General features: G+C 53.8%; 1 protein-coding gene across 8 annotated transcripts in view; it reads left to right on the top strand.

Moving 5' to 3' along the window:
- Positions 1 to 21112, top strand: part of DIP2A (disco interacting protein 2 homolog A) — a 93555-nt gene that overhangs the window by 47422 nt on the left and 25021 nt on the right. For 7 of the 8 annotated variants that reach the window (XR_004383612.1, XM_032865177.1, XM_032865173.1 and 4 more), the window contains 13 exons: positions 5775 to 5866; positions 8881 to 8991; positions 10173 to 10296; positions 10577 to 10686; positions 11095 to 11197; positions 12770 to 12834; positions 13052 to 13145; positions 13717 to 13836; positions 15363 to 15477; positions 16686 to 16825; positions 18470 to 18606; positions 19018 to 19098; positions 19551 to 19678. Coding sequence is in view for 6 of the 8 variants with exons in the window: in XM_032865177.1 (XP_032721068.1) it covers positions 5775 to 5866; positions 8881 to 8991; positions 10173 to 10296; positions 10577 to 10686; positions 11095 to 11197; positions 12770 to 12834; positions 13052 to 13145; positions 13717 to 13836; positions 15363 to 15477; positions 16686 to 16825; positions 18470 to 18606; positions 19018 to 19098; positions 19551 to 19678 (1420 nt within the window). In the remaining 2 variants the exon portion in view is untranslated. The remainder of the gene's footprint in view (positions 1 to 5774; positions 5867 to 8880; positions 8992 to 10172; positions 10297 to 10576; positions 10687 to 11094; positions 11198 to 12769; positions 12835 to 13051; positions 13146 to 13716; positions 13837 to 15362; positions 15478 to 16685; positions 16826 to 18469; positions 18607 to 19017; positions 19099 to 19550; positions 19679 to 21112) is intronic. The other variant, XR_004383613.1, reaches the window with a different exon arrangement.

Below are 21112 nucleotides of genomic sequence, written 5' to 3'. Positions count from 1 at the left end.
GGACCTCTAACACTTTGATCTGCGGCTTTAGATAAATGCAAAGTCTTAATCTAGTTCGATTTACCTATTTTTTCCCTTTTATTTGAGTGGGTTTTTTGTCCTGTTTGCCAAATCTAAGGTCACAAAGTTACTCTCCTACTTTTTCTTTTAAAAACTCGGTTTGCTTTTCATATTCCGCACCTTCAGTTTCGTTTGTGTGGTGGGACCCTGCAGTCACTTCTTCCCTGTGAGTGTCTAATTGACCTAGTACCGGCCACCGACGAGGCAGTCCTTCCCCCGGGCACATCAGGTGAGAAGGCATGTGGGTCTGCGGCTGCCCTCGTGCTCTTTTGTCCTTCTGTCGTGCTCTGTTGTCTGTCCGTACTCCCTGAACGGCTACGGCTCTGTGATTCCTGGCGTCGGGTATAGATGCCCTTCGGCTCTGTGATTGTTCCTTACGGTTTTCTGGACGGTTCTTGGCTCTTTGCATTTCTGAGCACCTTTAGAATCAGTTCGTCCGTGTCCAGAGCGGTTCCCGCTGGGATACTGACTGGCCCTGCACTGATTCTGTAGTTAAACGTGAGGAGAAGTGATGCCGTTACAGTTACACGATCTTTGTTCGGGACTGTGCAGTGCTGCCCCCACCTCAAGGCTCCCTTCAGTTTCTCTTGTTAACGTTTTACACTTTTGAGTACAGAACTCTTGAGCTTCTTTCATTGGATTCATTCCTGTTGTAAGGGAATGATTTAAAACTTCTCCCTGCTGATTTGTTGCTTATATGTAGAAGTGCAATTGAGTATTTAAATGGTGACTTTTAAGAAAAGATTGCACTTATTTATTTGAGAGAGAGGGAGAGGGAGCGAGCGCACAAGCAGGGGAGCAGCAGAGGCAGAGGGAGAAGCAGACCCCCTCCTGAGCAGGGAGCCCGACGTAGGACTTGATCCCAGGACCCTGGAATCATTACCGGAGTCGAAGGCAGATGCTTAACAAGCTGAGCCTCTGAGACGCCCCTAAATGGTGATTTTGTATCTAATAATCTCATTCAATTAACTTACTAATAACTTTTCTTTTTATTAATTAGTAGTTTGTTCATGTATTTTTGGGATATCCAGTGTTCAAAATCATATCCTCTATGAACAAAGACAGTGTGATTTTGGCCTCCCCAGTACTTGCCTCGCTGAAGAGCTAGACCCTGCAGTCCCGTGCTGGGAGTGGGCCTGCTTGCTGCCTTCTCATCCTCACTGCAAAGCTCCGGGTCGTGAAGTATGATGTTTGCTGTAGTCTGTTTGCTTGTTTTGTGGTAGAAATTCTTTGTCGGATTAAGAAAGTTCCCTTCCATTCCTAGTTTATTAGAAGTTTTTTTTTTTTTTATCATGGATGGCTGTGAATTTTATAAGACACTTTTTCTGCTCTGTCAAGATGATCATATCTTTCTCTCTCCTCCCCACTTAATTTGATGAATTACCTTTGTTCATTTTCAGATGTTAAGCAGCCCTTTCATTCCTAGAATAAATCCCACTTGGCCATGATATCTCTTTAACAAATGTCTGGATTGGATTTAGCCAATACGTAGTTTAAGATCTTGGCATCTGTGTCCATTAGCACTCGGTCCGTAATTCCTCAGAGAAGAGCTCACAGCATGGACTGCTCCCAGCCCACCTGCTGGATTCAGGTCTCTCTCATCCTTCTGGGGCTTTGAGTCCACGTATACCTGTGTAGCTTTAATGTTCTTTCTTCTATTTTGTATTCTTTTCTATATATTTGATTGACCCTTGAACAATGGAGGGTTAGGGGTGCTGACCCCTACAGAGTTGAAAACCCAAGTATGAGTTTTGACTCCCCCAAAAACTAACTATCGCTAGTCAGCTGTTGATCAGAAGGCTTACTGATAACATAAACAATGAACACTTATTTTATGTGTTGTTTTTATTACATATCATATTCATATAATAAAGTAAGCTAGAGAAAAGAAACTGTTACTAAAGAAAATCTTAGGAAGAGAAGATACATTTATAGTACTGTTACCATATTTACCCCAAAATCCACAGGTAAGTGGACCTGCATTGTTCAAGGGTTGTCTGTACTTCAGTTTGGAGGTTTTTAATTTTCCTTTATTCAAATTCTCTAATCCTGTCTTCTGAAATTTTTATTCTATCATGAAATTCCTGATGAGTTCTTAATTTTGATATTCTGTGTTTTGATTCCTGTCCTAATTTTCTAGGACAATTCTTCATCATTCCACACGTCGTCTTTGTCTTTTCCATCATTTCCTGGAATGCATACATCCTCACCGTGTCGGGAAGTTTCCGTCAGCCAGCTCCAGGCCGGGTCACCTGTGGGCCTGTTGCAGTTGTGTGTACTTTCTCTTGGTTTTAGTTTAGAGAATTTCTCTTTGGAATACCTGGTACCTTTTGGACCGAATGTTGGACAGTGTAAAGAATTATGGAGGTTCCATGATGCCCCTACACGAGAGACGTTCCTCCTTCGCTCTGTGTGGCAGGTGGCGTGGTGGCTGGTCCCACGGTGGCAGTCGAGGCTGGCTCAGCCCACCCCTGAGCGCCAGGCTGTCCTCCTCTGCAGTTCCCCAGCCGTGGCTTCTGTCTCACGTGCCACGTAAGGGCTCTAATTTGCTTCTCAGAGGCTTTCCATATGGCTTTCCAGCCCCTGCTGCTCGCAGCCCCAGGACTTGGTAGATTCCCCGAGGGGAGGCCGGTTGTGCTGCTGTGGCTCCCAGCACCCCCAGAAGCTCGGCTGTCGTCTTTGCGCCTTAGTGGCAGCAGTCCGTGGACGTGAGTCCAGGAGATACTCTGTCTGCTGCGGGGGCCAGGGCCCTACTGACCCCCCAGCTGTGCACGGTCAGCTCGCCTTCCCAAGGGGTTTCCCTCTGGAACCCTAACTCTTCTTGTTGTCTTTGCTAGATGATGTCTGCATTTACCCAGGTTTTAAATTGTTTCAGGTGGGAGCCGTGGCGTGCCAGCAGTACGGTCTCCTACTTGGAGGCAGTCTTTTACCATCATGCTTTTGTGCTTTTGTATGAGCTGTAGCTCATTCATTTCTAAGGAGGAATAGATCGGAATTTACCATTTATATTGGTTATAATGTTCATATCCAGTTTTGGCTCTTAGAGTGCTGCCAGGAATGTTCTGGGCTGTGCCACCTGGCTCATGAGCATGCAGTTTTGAAGGGTATGTACTTTGGAGTGGACGTCCTGGGTCTGGGATTATGCGTATCTTCACATTTATCAGATAATGTCAAACTTCCCCGGTTCACGCTTACCGGATCAGTGTCAGCCCCACCTGCTCCCTGTCATCCAGCTTCCAGTGGCTACTCTGCTGAGACTATGGTAGTAGTATTTTGGTGTTAATTTCCATTTTCCTGATGAAAAAGTAGATTGACCTCTTTTCCTGTTTTTTTAATCCTTGGGGTTTTCTTTTATGTTAAGTACTATTGAATCTCTTGTGCATTTTTTTTTAAAGATTTTATTTATTTATTTGACAGAGAGAGAGATCACAAGTAGGCAGAGAGGCAGGCAGAGAGAGAGGGGGAAGCAGGCTCCCCGCCCAGCAGAGAGTCCGATGCGGGGCTCGATCCCAGGACCCTGAGACCATGACCTGAGCCGAAGGCAGCGGCTTAACCCACTGAGCCACCCAGGCGCCCCCTTGTGCGTTTTTATGTAGGGTTATTTGTGGGACTTTTTGGTGTGTTCTGGATACTGGTGCTTGACAGTGACATGTGCTGCTGGTGTCCCCCACTGTGAGCCTTCCCTATCTGCTGCTGACCACGACCTTAGTGAGCAGACGTTCCACCCAACCTTACCTTCCTTTTGCTCATGGCCAGTGCTTCCAGAGTTCTCCGTAAGGACTCTCCCTGGGCCACGATCCTAAAGCTATTCTGTTGTCTTGCAGTAGCTCTGCTGTTTGCCGTTCACATTTAGATCGACCAAATGCTGGGAATGAGTCTTGTGTACGGTGTGGGGATGGGTCCCAGGGTCTGTCTTTCAGGACGGATAGCTGTCTGTCCCAGGGCCGCCCCGCTTCTCCAGGGCACCTGTGTCATACGTGGAATTGCCCACACGTGCGTGGCAGGGCTGTTGTGGTTCTTTGTTTTATCCCGTTGAGTTATATGCTACCCTATTCCAGCACCAACTTCTGGAATGACTGTGGCTCTGGGGTTAGTCTGACAGAGATGCACAATGTGCACGGTCACGTCGTCTGCAGGCAGTACTAACAGTGTCTGCCTTTTCTCTCCACCCTCCCCTTACTGCACTGACTGCGACTTTCAGTGAAAAGGCAGGTGTCCCCGGCTTGTTTCTGCTCCCCCAGGGGAAGCTTTCAAGATGTGACCATTAATTCTCATATTCCTATAGGACTTTTAAAGATGGGGTTTATTACATTAAGGAAATTTCCTTTCATTCTGAATTCAGATCATTTAAAATCCTGAATGATTGTTAAATTGTTTTACCTCTTTTCACCTTTGTTAATGTGACCGATTATGTTGATTTTCTGTTAAAACTTTTTGCATTCTCTTTTTTAAAGATTTATTTATTTATTTGAGAGAGAGAGAGAGAGAGAGTGTGAGAGTGCGGGGGGGGTGCGCAGAGGCAGAGAGGGAGGGTCTTCAAGCCCACTCCCCGCTGAGCGCGGAGCCCTAGGCGGTCCTAGGCGGTCCCCTCTGCCTCACGGCCCCGAGATCATGACCTGAGCTCAAACCAAGGGTCAGACACTCAACCAATGAGCCGTCCAGGCGCCCCAAAGCTTTTTGCATTCTTCAGTTAAACTGACTTGGTTTTTGTGCATAGACGAAGGCAACAGTGTTTTGGGTTGAAAAATTTTTTTTTTGTCACTGATTTCTCAGGTCTCACAGTTCACTTATTTCATAATGTCACACCCAAGTCTAGTTTCATTTACGGTGAAGTCTGGGCACTACTCAGGGGGCGTGGCTGCTCAGACTGTACGTGGTCGTTACCCAGAACTTGAAAGGGGCCGAGTTGCTACTGTCGCTTCCCTGGTACTGCGTAGGGTGCGTGTGAGGCTGCTTCGGGTGTAGGGGATGGACTCGGGTTTTTCTGTTGTCCTACCCGTGGTCGCCCCCACCTCGTTCTCTCTCCCCAGAAGCCTTTAGTCTTCCTTCCCCTCCCTTTGTTTCATCTTCCACCTTCCTCAGGGACACTGTCCTTTGTTGGGAGTTCACGGCTGGGCTCTGCCCGTGAGACTGCGTGCCGGAGGGGGCGTGTGCCGGGCAGAACCTGCCGGGGCTGGGGGCTGCGTCCTGGAGGGCCAGCGGCTCTGGATGGTATTCTCTTGGGTGAAAACTGGAGACGGACAAAGTGCCCACTTACGAGTTATAAAGGTTAAATGAATTCTGCGCCACTCATAATAAGGGATGTAGTTGAAAGATGTTTAATGACATGAAAATGCATTCAAAATGCAGTGTTGACTGAAAAAAGCAAAGTGAAATATGCTCTAGTTTCTTGAAAACTTCACATGCATGTACATGTGCATGTGTGTGTACATAACTGAAAGAATGCTGACTTTTTCTGTTTTCTATGTTCTAAATATTGTGTAATAAATTCCTTTTCTATTTTTGTATTAAGAAAAATAAATCTATAAGTTAATTTTAAGAGAAAACTATGATGTTCATTACAGCATTGTGCAAAATAGTTATCAGTTGGAAACTTTCCTGAATTTCCAATAATAGAGTGATGGTACATTATGGGGTATTGTGATTGCTACGTTAAAATGTTAATTATTAGTTTCTTTAATTTTACATTGCTTAGTATTTTTATTTTATTTTAGGCAAACTTTGGAGTCGGAGTTTAAAACTAGCTTATACTCTACTTAATAAACTGACTAGTAAGAATGAACCACTACTTAAACCTGGAGACAGAGTAAGTAACTAGAATATAACTTATTGGAGTGAGCAAAAACAAACTCTAAAAATATGTCTCATTGAAATCAGTATTCCGTCAGTTGGTTCGACTTACAGCATTAATACAAGGGATTTAAAGTCAGCACAGAATAATACTAAATATGGACAAAGTTTACGATGATGTACACAAGATGATGGTTCTTTCCTTTCTTCACTGCTCGTCTACTGACTCCTCAACATCTTTCCTCTGAGTTCATATCGATTCCTTTTAGTAGAAATAATATTGATAAATATTAGGTCCTCAAAGCTTGGGTTTTATGAGAAAATGTTGATCTTACTTGGAAATTCCTCTCTTCCTCTTGTCCCTGTGGCCAGGCAGCCCCCGTGACCTCACGCTGAGGTAGAACGTGACGGGGGCTAGAGGCTTATTTGTTCCGTGTGCTGCTACATTGCCCGGCATTGTGGCATCACCCACGTGGGGCCACTTAAATTAACCACGATTAAATAAAGAATTTAGTTCCTCAGTCCCCCAAGCCGCGTTTCAAGGACTCGTGAACCCCATGTGGCTCATAGCTACCCCATTTGATAGCTCGGAGATGGAACGTTCCCTTCATCATAGGAGGTTCTGTTCCTGAGCACGGCTCTGGGCGAAGGCGAACTGACCCAGACGGGAGGAATGCCCCAGATGGAGGGCAGGACCCTCAGCAGGGAGACCCCCTAGCGAGACGGCGGCTGTGGTCAGATCACCCCACAGGGAAACTGCGCGTTTCGGGCAGCTCTCTGAGGGTCCGCGCTTTAGAAAGAACCACTCACCAAGGACATTTGAAGAATGTGAAAGAAAACAACAAACAAGCAAAGAAAAGAAAAACAAGAAAAGTGGAAGGTCGTGGTGGGGGGGAGAGGAGGAGGAAACAAAGGTGGAGGAAGGTCACACACAGAAGAGAATTTTTTAAAAAGTTAGTCTTAATATCCCTGGAAAACTAAAGGTAAGAACACCGCCCCGTAAATCAAGACGAGACGCTTATGGGGAGGCTAAGAGATGGAAACGACAGAGGGTGCAGGACGGAGCCTTGGTCAAGAAGGTCTGGCCTTCAGCTGGTAGGAGTTCCAGGCGGGAGAGGGACGGACAGGAGAGAATTTTAAACAGTGGTAGTGAAGCCGGTCAGCATCCTGAGCTGACGAGCGAGAGGGCCCCCAGCGCAGCTCCCCGCCTATGGAGCAGGACCAGGGCGCAGAAACAGGCCCCCCAGCTTCTGGGGGGAGGGGGCAAAGCGAGCCACAGCACAGGGCGGCCGGGGGGGGGACAGAGGGCCCAGGCCGGGGTACACCGTTGGGCATCTGGTGAGACTTAGTCCAGCCTGACCGGTTGGTTACTCAGCAGATACCTTCGGAAGGTATTGTACAGCTGGCGGAGCATTTTAGAGCAGATTGGCCAACGGATGTGTGGAAAGCCAAGCAAGTAGAGGGGGCGGTAGCCGTTACCGGTAGCAGACATGAGCTTGGCGGTGAAAGCGAGACGAGCCCGAGAATGGGACTTGATAACGTCGTGCTTTAGACCGAACCTGTAAGAGTTCCTGGTTTATGTTGTGCTTTAAAATGACTCCAAGAATCACTGATTTATTTTTCTCGAAGATTCCTGCAAGGACAGAGACTTCTAGATACTCTCCTTGACTCCCGAGTGAGTCCCATAGTTGGGTTAATTATGGGAGATTGACAGGATCACAGTGAATGAGCTAGTTATTGGGTGTGGCTGTTCAGTTCATTGTCCTGGAGTAAATAGCGCTTCTAGAAGTGGGTGGACACAAGCGCTGATAACAAATTCTCTAAAAGTGTTTTTATGCCAAACATCTAGTCTCAAAGCTGTGGGTCACAGTTCTGGTGCAATCACTATTAATATCAGTTTGCCCTTTTCAACAAATTAACATGTTAGGAACTGGATTTCCGGACCTCGAGGAGAGAGTATAGGGTTAGCTATCAGGTAGTTATTAGTAGCCGTTGTGTGTGCTCTCAAGGGCCCAGTGTTAACATCTGCTGTCCTGACTTGTCACATACAGTTTTGGGCACACTTATCACAATATTTGGGGCTCATAAAAATCTTGTTCCATAAATAGCTTTTAATTTTACCCAATGTTGTAAGAAATGGCAGCTGCGAGGATGGGGGAAGAGAAAGGCAGGAATGCCAAGGGCAGGGAGTTCATCTACAATAATAGGAAATAAAATCAATACTAAGAATAGAGCACTGTAAGCATGACATTTAAAACTCTGAGAGCAAATGGAAAAGGAAGGTGTAAGATATTTTTAAAGAGGTTACCTTGGGGAGTGAGGAAGGGTGGGTGAGCTTGGGGTATTTTTTTCATTAGTACTTATATTTTATCTTAAATTACATGTTTTTAAAATGTGTTTGATAAAAACAAAAGTGTAAGATGAATGAGATAGAGCATGTAACTTAAATAGGGGCAGCACAGGGCCAGGTGGGCAAGCCGGGGGCTCCGCGGGAGGGTCAGCAGTGGGGGTCTCAGCCGAGGGGTCCAGGGCCCTCCACTTCTCCGTCAGCACACTGAGGTCTTGAGTGAAGATCTGTTCGACGAAAACGTTGGTGTTAGGATTTTACCTTCTGGAAGATATTCTGGGTATGATCTGGTTCTGTGCCCACTCTTCCTGCTGCTGTGGGTGTTTTCCGCCTGGGCTGACAGGTGTGGGCGGTGTGTCCCAGACAGGAGGCAGGCGCGGAGCTGGGTCTCCATCCCACACCAGACTCGTGCTGGACTGCCGTTAAGTGTAAACACTCTAAATTATTTGGTTGCTTCTAGAACAGAGACCTCAACCTGAAAACTATTTATGAAAAGTTACATGGTTGAGGAAATTTAAGAACCAAGAATTAACCCCCCAAATTACATTTTCTGAACTAAAGTGGAAAAGCTGTTAAGATGGTCTAAAATGTCCAAATTCCGTCTAATCAGCAGGGGTGCTAAGCTTTGAGATGACTGCATCGTTCGCGAGTGGATTTCATGGTTTTCCTTCATGCTGTTGCAGGTGGCCCTGGTGTTTCCGAACAGTGACCCCGTGATGTTCATGGTGGCGTTTTATGGGTGTCTCCTGGCAGAGCTGGTTCCCGTTCCCATAGAAGTTCCGTTAACAAGAAAGGTAGTTAACTCGCTGGGGACCATGGGGCTCTGGTCCTGTGAGGTCCTCTTCGGAAGCTGAGCATAGACCCTCCGCGTCTCAGGCCGCCTTCCTGGCAGCCGGGCGCTGTTCCCAGTGAGGAGAGGGCTGCAGGCAGGCCAGGCCGGGGGGCAGTGGGCTGCAGCTCCGCGGGCTAGTGTCTTGCTGTGGGAGGGGCTTCCGAAGCTGTGGATGGAGCTGTTACGTCACCTCTGTGAACTTTCCAGAACACAGGGTGCACCTTTTCTCCTCGGATGGCTAGAATTAACGATTGGACCGGATTTTGTTAAATTGCCTCCCAAAACCAGATTCTTGATAAATATTAGTTTCCATGTCTTGGGAGTGAGTAAATCACACTGTGACATACTGGAGCTCCTTCTCAGGGACAGTTGTGAATATGCAAGATGAGAATTTGCTTGCATTTCTGCCTGCACAAGCAGTTCTTGTTACTGACCGATGATTAATGTGGGGACTTGCTAATACTCTAGGAAGCTATTACGTTTCAAGTATAGATGTCGGTAATCTGGTTACTGAAAAAAGATAATTATTTTAGGAGTAGACAAGGCAGGTGTTTTAGAAAATAGAGTTTGCTACCCTATCAGTGTTCAGGTAGTTAAAGTGAGTATTTCCAGCAACAAATACTCGAGAATCCCAAAAGTGAAGTTTGAAATAAAACCAGTGCCTCCCAGAGGATAATATATGATGAATAGATGTTTGAATACAGAGATTATTCAGAAAAAGCCAGAGATTTGTCAAACTTGAAGGAAGAAAGTGATAAAACGTTACTGAGGGACGTGTATACAAGAAGTGTGGACTGGAAGGAAATGTGCATTTTTGTGGGAAATAAGTCACTGTGTTAAAGCTTGCCCCCCCAGATTAATCTGCAAATTTTAAATGTGACTCAAGGGGACATTTCCATGCTGTTATTATTGTAGTTGATTAAAATGCCACTAAATGTCATTTGCAAGAGAACACTGAGGCATTAGCCCATTATCCAGAACTTTCTATTTTATTTTCATGAAAATATAGTCTCTACCCGTATAGGGTTCCGTTGTAGCAGCTGGTGAGGGTGAGTGAAGGTGAAGGGCCCGGCTCTTGTGTGAGGGCCTGAGCGGGGCCAGGCCCTCGGGGCCGCCCGTGAGCACCTTGCCGTGCTTCTGCAGGACGCTGGCAGCCAGCAGGTGGGCTTTCTGCTGGGCAGCTGTGGCGTCACCCTGGCCCTGACCACGGACGCGTGTCAGAAAGGCCTGCCCAAGGCACAGACTGGAGAGGTGGCTACTTTCAAAGGTAGGCGCCCAGGGGCCCTGAGGGGAGCGGTCTCCAGCAGGAGCGAGGTCCTCGTGGGTGGGTGTGCGTCTTGCTGCCCAGCCCCACGGTTCAGAGTCTAGGCCTGTGCTGTCGCTGGCCAGAGGCACCGACTGAGTCGAAGCTCGATGAGTGCAAGGGGAACGGGACGGAGACTCGTGTTCCCTGGGTGGCAGGAGCCGGTGGCTGTGTGGTGGGTGGCTGAGCCCTGAGGCCCGCTCACCACTCTCCTGGGCCGGGGGCCCTGTTTGCACCCTCACAGGATGGCCCCCACTCTCCTGGCTGGTGATCGACGGGAAGCACCTGGCCAAGCCCCCCAAAGACTGGCAGCCGCAGGCGCAGGATGCCCGGGCTGGGACTGCCTACATCGAGGTAATGGCCTCGTCTGACCCAGAGCACGGGGAAGCGGCCCCCACGGGCTCCGCTCTTGCTTCTGGTTGGAGTGCAAGCCGGAACTTAGCCTTCTGTTTGACCTTCACCCTGGAGACAGCCAGGGTCGTAGGGGAGCTCATGCAGATGTGGTCTTACCCCTACTTGATTGTCGCTCGACGCCCACCCTGGGGGTGTCGGCAGTCATGGGGAGCCTGCACGCACTGTTGTGCCCGGGCGCTTACCGCAGGGGTGCCCCAGCTTCCTCTGCGGGTGTCACCCCAAGAGTCACGGCGTAACGTGTGCTTCCGCGTGATGGGATGGTTAGCGAAGGATGGACCGCGCCTTTGTAAATTCTGTCAGCCTCCAGAAGCATCCATAATGGATTTTTTTTTTCTTAAAATCTTTCAGTATAAAACCAGCAAAGAAGGCAGCACGGTGGGGGTCACGGTGACCCACGCGTGCCTGCTGGCCCACTGCCAGGCTCTGACGCAGGCTTGCGGCTACTCAGAAGGTAAGGGCGTGCGGGCCCCTGGGGACTGGCTGAGCGCCGGTGCAGCCTTCTCGCCCAGCTGGGGCCCGTGCTGGCGTGCTTAGGGCCGTCTGCTTGTGCTGCGTGCGAGGTGCCGGGTCACCCAGGCAGCCCCACTCAGGTTCCTTCCGGGACGTTTGTGTGTGTGCTGACTTGCTGGCGGGTGAAAGTCATCTACCATATGCCTGGTGGGCTGGTTCTGTCCGGGATGTAGCTACGGGGAGGTGTTTCTGCACATAAAAAAATGGAAAACCATCTTAACAGACGCGCTTTTGTATGGCTGTTTTCTGTGACTGTGGTTTCCATGTGAACTGTCGTGCATGCAGATACACAAACGGAATCTTGAAAGTTAAGGTTTTCTGTTGGTGACACGTAGGTAGCACCGTCCCCCACTGACTGTTAAATATTGGATATTTAACTTAGAGAACTGTTATTTTTAAAGAACTATAAAAACAGATATATGGTAGTTTCCCTACTGTAACAATGCTGGGATTGAATAAAACTAGAAAGTAAATTGAACGGTATGTTTAAGTAACTAAAATACGGTGTTTAAAAGTAAGAGGAAAATAAAAATGAAAGTCAGGAGTCACTGAAGCCTTCAGTTGCGATTTGGAGAATGATTTTAGATATATTCAAGGGCCTGAAAAATTTTTTGAAAACTGGATCTATTAGTCACATGGTTTTCTTTTTCTGGACATGGATGTATCAGGGATCACTGGGGCGCTTTAGCTAACGAAGGGAGCGTAGGGATGAACTCTTACTCAGGAAGCAGGCGCCCCTCCTGGCAGCCTTGTGTTCTCCGTTGGTGTCCGTGCTGTGGGTGCCCTTGGGGTTGCCAAGCATCGGTGGGGGGGCCCAGAACCAGGTCCCTCAAGCACAGGGCTGAGTGGGCAGCCCCGGTCACCACCTGCTCCCGCATCCGTCCTTCCTGGAGGAGACCACAGAGAAGGATCAGCTTTCTGAGGGGAAGGAGCACGAGCAGCCCGTGACATTTCCCAGAGACACGGGGTGGTGGCCTCAGTGTCCTCGCCCCTGACCTCACTGTGCTGGGGGAACCTTGAGGGGCCGCTCGAGCACGTGCTGCTCCTTGTAGTTTCAGACTAGTGATCAGCGTAGCTCTGTGGGGTTTTCCCAAGATGTTTAAGGATTCTTACTTACTTGAGCAAGGGAGGGAGAGAGAGAGCGCGAGCAGGGGGAGGAGCAGAGGGAGAGGGAGAAAGCAGACTCCCCGCTGAGCAGGGAGCTGATGCAGGACTTGATCCCGGAGCCTGGAGATCGTGAGCCGGGCCAATGGCAGACGCTTAATGGACTGAGCCATCCAGGCGCCCCAGCAGAGCTGTTTTAATCCAAAATTGTATAACCTACTTCTGAGTTTTTCTGGTCATTTGAATCGATAACCAAGACGACTGATTGACTGGTTCCTGGTATTTGCGGAGGCTGTGCGTTTCCTAGAGCTCTTGTGTCAATGACGTCTTCATCTCACAGTTTCTTTAACAACGCACCTGACCTGTGAAGACGGTCACAAGTGGTTTAACCATCTCTGTCCCCTCGCAGCCGAGACACTAACGAATGTGCTGGATTTCAAGCGGGACGCTGGGCTGTGGCACGGAGTGTTAACAGTGAGTGTCGCTTGCCCTGTGGTCTCGTGGTTGGACTCGAGGGACCCTGAGGCCTCGTACCGAGATGCCACCGAACCCTACTTTTAGGTGGTGCCGTTAGCCCTTATCTGAAGTGTCAGCAAGAGCAGGCTGGGGCTGCTCTCTGTGCCCCTCGGGCGCGGTGCGGCCTCTGCTGCCCCGCAGCGAGGCCCGGCCTGAGTGCCCGTCTCTCCCGCAGAGCGTGCTGAACAGGATGCACGTCGTCAGCGTCCCGTACGCGCTCATGAAGGTGAACCCTCTGTCCTGGATCCAGAAAGTGTGTTCGTATAAAGGTAACGGGAGAGACGCCGTCCCCTGACCCTCCTTCATGCAGGAAGTCCTTCTGCTGGCCCCCTTGGTGATGGAAAAAGCAGTGAAGCCGGCCGCCGACCGGTGGGGACGGGCTGCGGCGCCCCTCCTGCCCACGTGCACCCTGCCACCCCCGCGGTCATGGACTCTGCGTGTCCGGGGCACAGGCCCCTGACGGCCCTCTTCTGCAGACACCATAGGCCACTATTTTGTTCCCCTGAAACTCTTTCCAGTCACACCAGTACTCCCAGTTCTTAGTCGTGGAGATGGTTTTCATCGGAGGCTTTCACTGGTGGCAGAGCGCTTGATTCTAAGGAAGCAGTGTAGACAGAGGGCCACTGGCCTGCCCCCGCCTGGGTCACCACAGGGCTTCCTCGTCCCTTGGGCTCCGCTCCAATGGGGCTGGGGGTGCCCCTTGGTGAGCCCCGAGGCTGGGCCGTGGGTCTGTCCTCACGCGCGCTTGTCCCGGGGACCTGTGCTGATTCGAGTGGGTCTGCGAGGGGCAAGGGTGCCGCTTCCCTGTGACTCAGGGCACTTCCACGCCCCCCTCTGCAGCCCGCGCCGCACTGGTGAAGTCCCGTGACATGCACTGGTCTCTGCTGGCTCAGCGAGGCCAGAGGGACGTCAGCCTCAGCTCCCTGCGCATGCTGATCGTGGCCGACGGCGCCAACCCGTGTGAGTAAGCCCGGCTGAGCGAGGCCGTGGCCGTGGCCTCCCCAGCAGGCCTGGCGTGGGAGGGACAGGGTCAAGTATGGCCCGCCAAGGAACAGCACTGTGGTGTTGCAGCCATAACGGGCCTGCCGTGGGCTGTAGGCCGTGGGCCGTGCCGCACGCCCTCCCGGGGGGGACCCGCTGGTGTATCTCCTGCTTGTTTATGAGGGCGCTGAATTTAAAAGCAATTTTAACACCGTGGACAGAAGATACGTTAAGAAATGACTGGAATTTAGACACGGTCTAAATCCCCCGGTCCTTGGCCCCGACCTCCTGCTGGGATTTCCCCTGTTGCACCCCTGAGCACCCCCGGCTCTGTGCAGGTTCTGAGCATGGCTGCTCATTGGTGGCTGTCCAAGGCCTGCCACGCGTGGCTCCCTGGGAGGCCTGGTGGACCTTTGTGGGGGTTTCTATGCAGCACAAAGCCCTCGACTGGTAGGTGGGTTTTCTCATTGGGTTAACGGCTGTCCTGCAGGGTTTGCACTGAAGCTCCCCGGCCCAGAGGCTGGTCTTTCCTCCAGTTCCCTGTGAGGAGGCCGACATCCTTGCGCCCCGGGTCCCCACTGCTCAGGAGGGCATCTGCCATCCTGCTCCTCTACCCATCCCCAGCAGGGCCCTCCATGCTGCCTCTCAGATGCCCAGGGCTGGGTGCTCTGCATCCCCACACCCGCCTGAACCCAGCCACGTGCCCGGGCCTTGCACCACACCCCTGCGTGTCCTCTGCCCTGCTGCACCCCCAGCAGCTCCTTTCCCGGTGGCCAGGCTTTCCCACCGGGGAGCCCTCCCCGGACCCCGTCCCCATAGACCTTAGATCCTGCCCCTCCACGTGCCGTCTGGTTCCCTGTGGCACTGAGCCAGTGGCTTGTCTCGTGTGCCCTCTGCCATCTGCCATTGCCCAGCAAGAGCCGGACACAGCACCCTCCTTTCCTTCGAGCCTCGCTGTGGCAGGTGCCTGAGGGGTGGGGTTCAGCCCTGGAGTCCCGACGGGTGCAGCCCCGAGCAGGCGGCAGCTCTCCTGCTGGGGAGCTGGGCTTCCATATCCGCGACGCCTCAGACCGGCCGGGGCGAGTAGGGGAGAAGCAGGGGCAGCCTGGGGACCATGCGTGGGCTGCCCTGTGGGGGTTACTTGGCCAATCCTCAGCCCCGAGGCCCTCCGGCAGCTCTCATGCACCTGGGCCTCGCCGTGAGGGGGCTCGCCCCAGAATCGCTCCTTGGTCACCTCCCACTCAGCAGAGCTGGGAGGAGACGCGGCGAGGCCGGGGCGGGCTGTGAGTCTGCACTCAGAAACAGCGCGGGGGCGAAACAGAGGCCTGCCCTGAGACGTGTCCCACTCTACCTGCTGGTGGTTTCCAGACGCATCATGTTTTCCTTGGAAGCCGCCTCCCACCCCCACGAGTCTCCTGATGTCACGACGCCCTAGAGCTCATGGGTGGTTGGGCCCCTCCCTGCCAGCCCTCCAGTTACCCCACGGCTCCCTCTGTCTCACGCAGGGTCCATATCCTCCTGTGACGCGTTCCTCAATGTCTTCCAGTCCAGAGGGCTGAGGCCCGAGGTCATCTGTCCTTGTGCCAGCTCCCCTGAGGCGCTGACAGTGGCCATCCGCAGGTAAGGCGGCGCCTCTCCGTCCACTCACGCAGCTGCTGTCCTGCGCTGCTGAGCATGGCTGGTCTTTCTCTGAGCAGCTGACCTCACGGAGCAATGTGCCAGTGTCCCAGGCGCGTGCGCGTGGTGGGGGGCAGCCCCGGGCACCAGGCCCCTCGCCCCGTGCTGGCCGCGTGTCTCCCGCCAGCCTGGATCCGTGCCGGGACGTGGGGGGTGGCGGCTGCCCGGGCTGTGGTCTCTGGGCTGGTTTTCCTCCGAGGGCTTCGTGGGTGTGGCAGCCCAGAGCTCTTCCCTGCCCGAGGGGGCCGGGCAGCTGGTGGGGACTGTGCCCCCCCATCTCAGCCTGGATGGTGGGGTTGGGAGACCTCAGAGCTGGCAGGCTCTGGTCCTTCCTGCTCCTAGCAGGCCACCTGTCTCTTCCTGGGTCACCTCTCACCTGCCCTAGGGCTCCTGTCCGCAGCGGCCTCTGTGGGCTCTCTGTCCTGGGAGGACGGTGGTGTGCTCACAGTTGAGAGTGTCTGTGCGTTGGGTTTTCTGCCCTCAGCCCAGTTTTTAGAAAAACCAGTGGTGATTGTGGTCCTGTGTTATATTAGTATATTCATGACTAGTCTGCGCTTTCATATGTGCAAGCATTAAATAGTCCAAAAATTTTAATAACTTACCAAGAGAAAGGACTTCTTTATGCTTCACAAACCATAAGGTATTCCTTATTCCTTTGCTCTGTGGTGCTTTCTGGCCATGGGACACCTCACTCCCACGCCTGGTGGCATCAGCCACTGTATTTCTCCTGCTTCCTGCGTCAGGGGTTCGGGAAGGGCTGCGCTGGGCGGGTCTGGCTTGCAGCCTCTGGTCTCTGGACTGGGCGTGTTGGGGGCTGCTCCGGGCTTCCTTGGTACCTGTCCTTCTGCTGCCCAGGGCTCCCGACAGGTGTCTCAGCAAAGCCAGGTGGAAGCTCAGTCACCTTGAGGACCACTCCGGGGACGTCACAGAGCGTCCCTCAGACTGTGGCCACAGGCCCTCCAGAGGCCCCGGGGTGGGAGGACAGTGCAGGTCCCCCGTGCAGAGCAGCGGGCAGGGCGGAGGTGCTGTGGCACCCTCAGTCCCCACAGCCGGCCGTGTGTGGTGCGGCGGCGTCCTGCAGGCAAGCTGGGCACGGATCCCGCCCCCTACAGACTCTGTCCCCTCGTCAGCGTGTCTGCTTTTGTTTCCAGGCCGCCAGAGCTGGGAGGACCTCCACCGAGAAAGGCTGTCCTGTCGATGAACGGTCTCAGCTTCGGTGTGATCAGAGTTGATACTGAAGAAAAGTTGTCGGTTCTTACCGTTCAGGACGTCGGTCAGGCCCTGCCGGGAGGTAAGGGACAAGCTGGCGTGTGTCAGATCCCACCGCTGCGTGACGTGGCAGGAGGCCCGAGTGTCCAGGCCGTGGGAGTGCTCTCGCCGTGCCCACAAACAAGTCTTCCTAGCAGGGTTTTCCCAAGTAAACTGGGGTTTTAGTTTATAGTAATATGTTTCAGGGTTTTGCCTGCCTTTGTCTTGAAGTTCAGGTTGAGCAGCAGCACGAGGGCCCGGCCGGGTGCGCGGCTCTCTGCTGTCTGGGGACGGGAGCGCTGGCGGCCTGTCCGGCACGGGCATCGTGCCGTGCGCACGTGGAGGCGCTGATCCGCTCACGCCGCCCCGGTGTCTTCAGACAGCCCGACGCCCGGCTCCCGCCCGCGGCGGGTGACTGGATGTCAGTCAGGAGCAGCACTCCGAAGGGTGCGGGCAGTCCCTGTGTAGCCTCCTGCCCACAGAGCCCCTGGGCCTGAATGCCGGCCCCGCGGAGAGGGCGACGGAGCGCCTGCCTGTGGTTCCCCTGCAGAGCGCCGCACAGGGAGCCCGTGGCCTGGCGCAGGAGGCCCAGTGACGGCTGGGAGTGGGGACGCTCTCTGCTGCCGCCCTCCGGCACCCTCACTGTGGCGGCCTCACAGCTGCTCGGCTTCCTCCTCGCCACGCGGGCCCTTCTGAGATCCGTGGCTGCTGTCCTGACCCACCCGGTGTGCGTGTGTGCACGCTGTGGTCCCGAGTGCGAGCGTGTGTGTGCGTGTTTGTGCACACGCTCCCCCAGCGTGGCGAGCGTGTGCGTGGGTGTGTGTCTGTGCTCACCTGCTCCCCAGGTCGGCTCCTGTTAGTTTGACCCTTGCAGAGCTGACTGACTTGTTGAGGCTGACGGTCTCTTGTGTTTCGCGGAGACCCAGCCTTTCACTGCGTTTGCCCCGCCTGTGAGTTAGAGCAGGGTCTCTGCGGTAAATGCACGCCTGTGGGGGTGTCTGTGCCCACCTTCTTCCTCCTCCAGCAGGGCCTCTGTGGTCTATGGTCTGATTTGTGGGTGAAAGGAAATGGGAATGAGCACCCCTTTGCTCCTTTCTCTCTTGCTAACTACCATCCTTGGGGGAGGGGGCCATGCCCGGGGCCTGCTTAATTCGTTTCCTTTAATGGACCACTGCACGTTGGGTTGGAGGCTGGTTTGGGTGCCTGCTCTGTGGCGTGGGTGGCCCAGAACTGCACTGACCTGACAGGCGGGGTCTCCTGTGCCCAGGCGGGGCAGCAGGCGGGGTTGTCGGTGGGGAGCTGCTTAGTGACAGCTGACCATGGGGTGGCTGGGCTATGGGATGGGCCACACCAAGGCTACAGGGTGCATGGGGCTACGGCCCAGGACGGGTCAGCCAGCATCGCCCGTGGGTTCGGGGTGGTGACACAAAGAGGGGGCACGGAATCTGTCCCTGAGACAGCGGATGTCCCATCAGCCTGGGCTTCGTACGTGCAGGATGCATCGTGAGTTGGTTAGATACCGTGTAGGAAGCAGAAGGACGCACACCGGCTCGAGCGTGTTGTCGGAGCGCACTGCGCGTGTGATGCTTTGTTCCCGTAACCGCACGTGAAAGCACGGGTAGATCTTGGTGAATGAGCCCGTTCACGTGGAGTTCTTGTCGATGACTCCGAGGGTTTCTCTGTTTAGCTGACGTGTGTGTTGTGAAGGTGGAAGGTGCCCCTTATCTCTGCAAGACGGACGAGGTCGGGGAGATATGCGTCAGCTCCAGCGCCACCGGCACCGCGTACTACGGACTGCTGGGGATCACTAAAAGCGTCTTTGAGGTTTGTACGTCCCCTGCCCTTCCTGTGCAGGTGAATTCCAGAGCGTCCATGGAGGGCAGCGGGCAGGGCGCAGCGCGTCTCCAGCCCTGATGGGGCCGAGGCCAGCCCGGGAAGCCCGCGCTCCGTGTGCGCCAAGAGTCTGGCGAGTGCCTGCTCCTTAGAGCCAGGTGCTGGGCACAGGGAGACAAGGGGTCACAGACAAGGGGTCGCAGGAGGAACCCGGACCATGCTGGGTGCAGGAGTCTGAGGAGCATGTCATCTACTGACAGAGCCTCTGGCCTTGGGGCGGCCTGTTCCCCACCAGGGATCCGTGGGTGGCAGCCTCATCTAGGGAAGCCACACCCTGGCCACCTGGCCGGTTGGTCCATTGTCCGTGGAGCACAGCCTAACGCCCCCCCTTTGCTCTGGCAGACCGTCCCGGTCACGGCAGGAGGCGCACCTGTGTCTGACAGGCCTTTCACCAGGACGGGGCTGCTGGGCTTCATCGGGCCGGTGAGTGTGTCCTACTGCCAGGACCTGGGCCTCCAGACACGCCCACAGCTCCATGGAGGGGGTGCTGCTGGCATCCAGTGCCGATCCAGGGGCCAGGAAAGCTTCCCATGTCCCACAGTCCATAGGACAGCACCCATGACACAGTACTGTCTGCCCAGAATGTCCTTGCTGCTGACCTTGGGAGCCCTGCCCAAGGGCAGGAGCAGTCAGAATCCTTTGCAACTTCACCTTCCCTGTGTCACCCCCCAGCCTAGCCCAGCCCACCAGGATGCAGGACCCTAGCCACCCCCTGCCACGTCCCCTTGTCTCCAACCCAGCCCACCAGGATGCAGGACCTGTCTGCGTGTTCCTTGTTTTCTGTGTGCTGCCCGCTGCCTGCAGCAGCTATCAGCTACCTGACCCACACGGCCTACCTGCGTGTCCCAAGTCCTGACCTATGTTCTTGCTTCCAGGATAACCTGGTCTTTGTTGTGGGCAAGCTGGATGGGCTGATGGTGGTTGGAATTCGTAGACACAATGCAGACGACATTGTGGCCACTGCGCTGGCCGTGGAGCCCATGAAGTTTGTCTACAGAGGCAGGTGATGCGCTGCGGGCCCCTGTGCTGTGGCTTCTAGAACCCTCCTCCTCCACTTGAAGTCTGAGAGTCTGCGGTAGCAGCAAGGTCCAGTGACTCGAGGGCACAAAACCTAGGAACTCCTGTTCATCAGAAAACCTTCCCAGGAAAAAGGACGATATTTGCAGCCAGAGCCTGTTAGTGTCCTCCCTGCCCACAGGGCTCCTGTGGGTCTTTAAGAAGACGGGGCCCAAGGAGCACCTGCCTCAGCACCCTAGAACCTCACACATTCAGACTGGAGCAGCCAAGGGCCGGTTTCTCTGAATCACAAACGTCAATTCTCTTCTCTGCTGAGGGTTAGCGAGACCTGTGGAGGGTCCTGCCTTGCCCCTGCGCAGGGCAGCTCCTGAGCGATCCCGAGCATGTTAGGCAAACCCTTTCTGAGCCTGGGCAGCTGGGGGGCGGCAGGGGAAGCCATGTCTGGCTCTGTTCAGCTCCGAGCTCTTTGTCCTGAGGGGAGCAGCCCCTTCTCCTAGCCGGCCCACTCAGCTGGCTGCATTTTTAAATTTTCTTCTCAAGGGGGTGCTTTTATTACTCAAACCAGGGTACCTGTGAGCCTCGCCAGGCCCTGCCTTCGAATATTCCTTAGAGAAATCATTCGGGAGTCCTGCCAAGTGGGTGCTGCTGGCCCTCTCGTCGGTCAGGATGACAGGAGTGTGGGGTGCCCACCAAGGAGAAACCAGCAGGTCAGGCCTGTGTGGGTGCCCGAGTGGGGGCCGCCAGGACCTTACGACCTGCCCTCACAGCAGAAGTGGGACGCTGTTGGTGTGGATGCCCGGGTGGCCAGCACCATTTCTGGGGTGGGTTAGGGCGGCCCCCGGGACCTGACGGTACCTGGAGGTGCAGGCTGGTCCTGAGCAGGCAGCTGACAAGGTGACGTCGTCGTGAGCGATGGGGAGGGTGTGGGTGATTGCGTCTGCCGGTGAGCAGGTGCCTGCCTGTCCCCACCACCGCAACCACCTTGACCTAGAGCCACAGCGGCGCCTGGGAGGTCACTCAGTTCAGTGTCTGATTCTTGATTTCAGAGTGCAGCTCCATCTGATCTCAGGGTCATGAGATTGAGCCCTGCCTCGGGCTCTGCACCGAGCAGAGTCTACTTGAGACGCTCTTTCCCCCTCTGCCCTCTGCCTGTCCCCTGCTTGGGCTCCCCCACTTGCTCTCAAAAACAAACAAACAAACAAACAAACAAAAAAAACCGAGAGAGAAACAGCCACAGCCGATAGAGAGTAGAACATCTCGGGAAGAGTATAACGCACACAATACGAGTTCTTTGTTCTTAAACACAAACACAGTGGATGGAATAAGTAGCAGGAAGGACGCAGCTAGAGAAGGAAGTGATAAGCTGGAGAGTCAGGTTAAGGAAGTCCTCCAGAGGTGGGGGAGAGAAAGTTGCACAAAC

Source organism: Lontra canadensis, unplaced genomic scaffold (assembly GCF_010015895.1).
Source record: "Lontra canadensis isolate GAN:19392208 unplaced genomic scaffold, GSC_riverotter_1.0 scaffold29, whole genome shotgun sequence".
Taxonomy (NCBI): domain Eukaryota; kingdom Metazoa; phylum Chordata; class Mammalia; order Carnivora; family Mustelidae; genus Lontra; species Lontra canadensis.
This window is presented reverse-complemented; position numbering and strand designations above follow the sequence as displayed.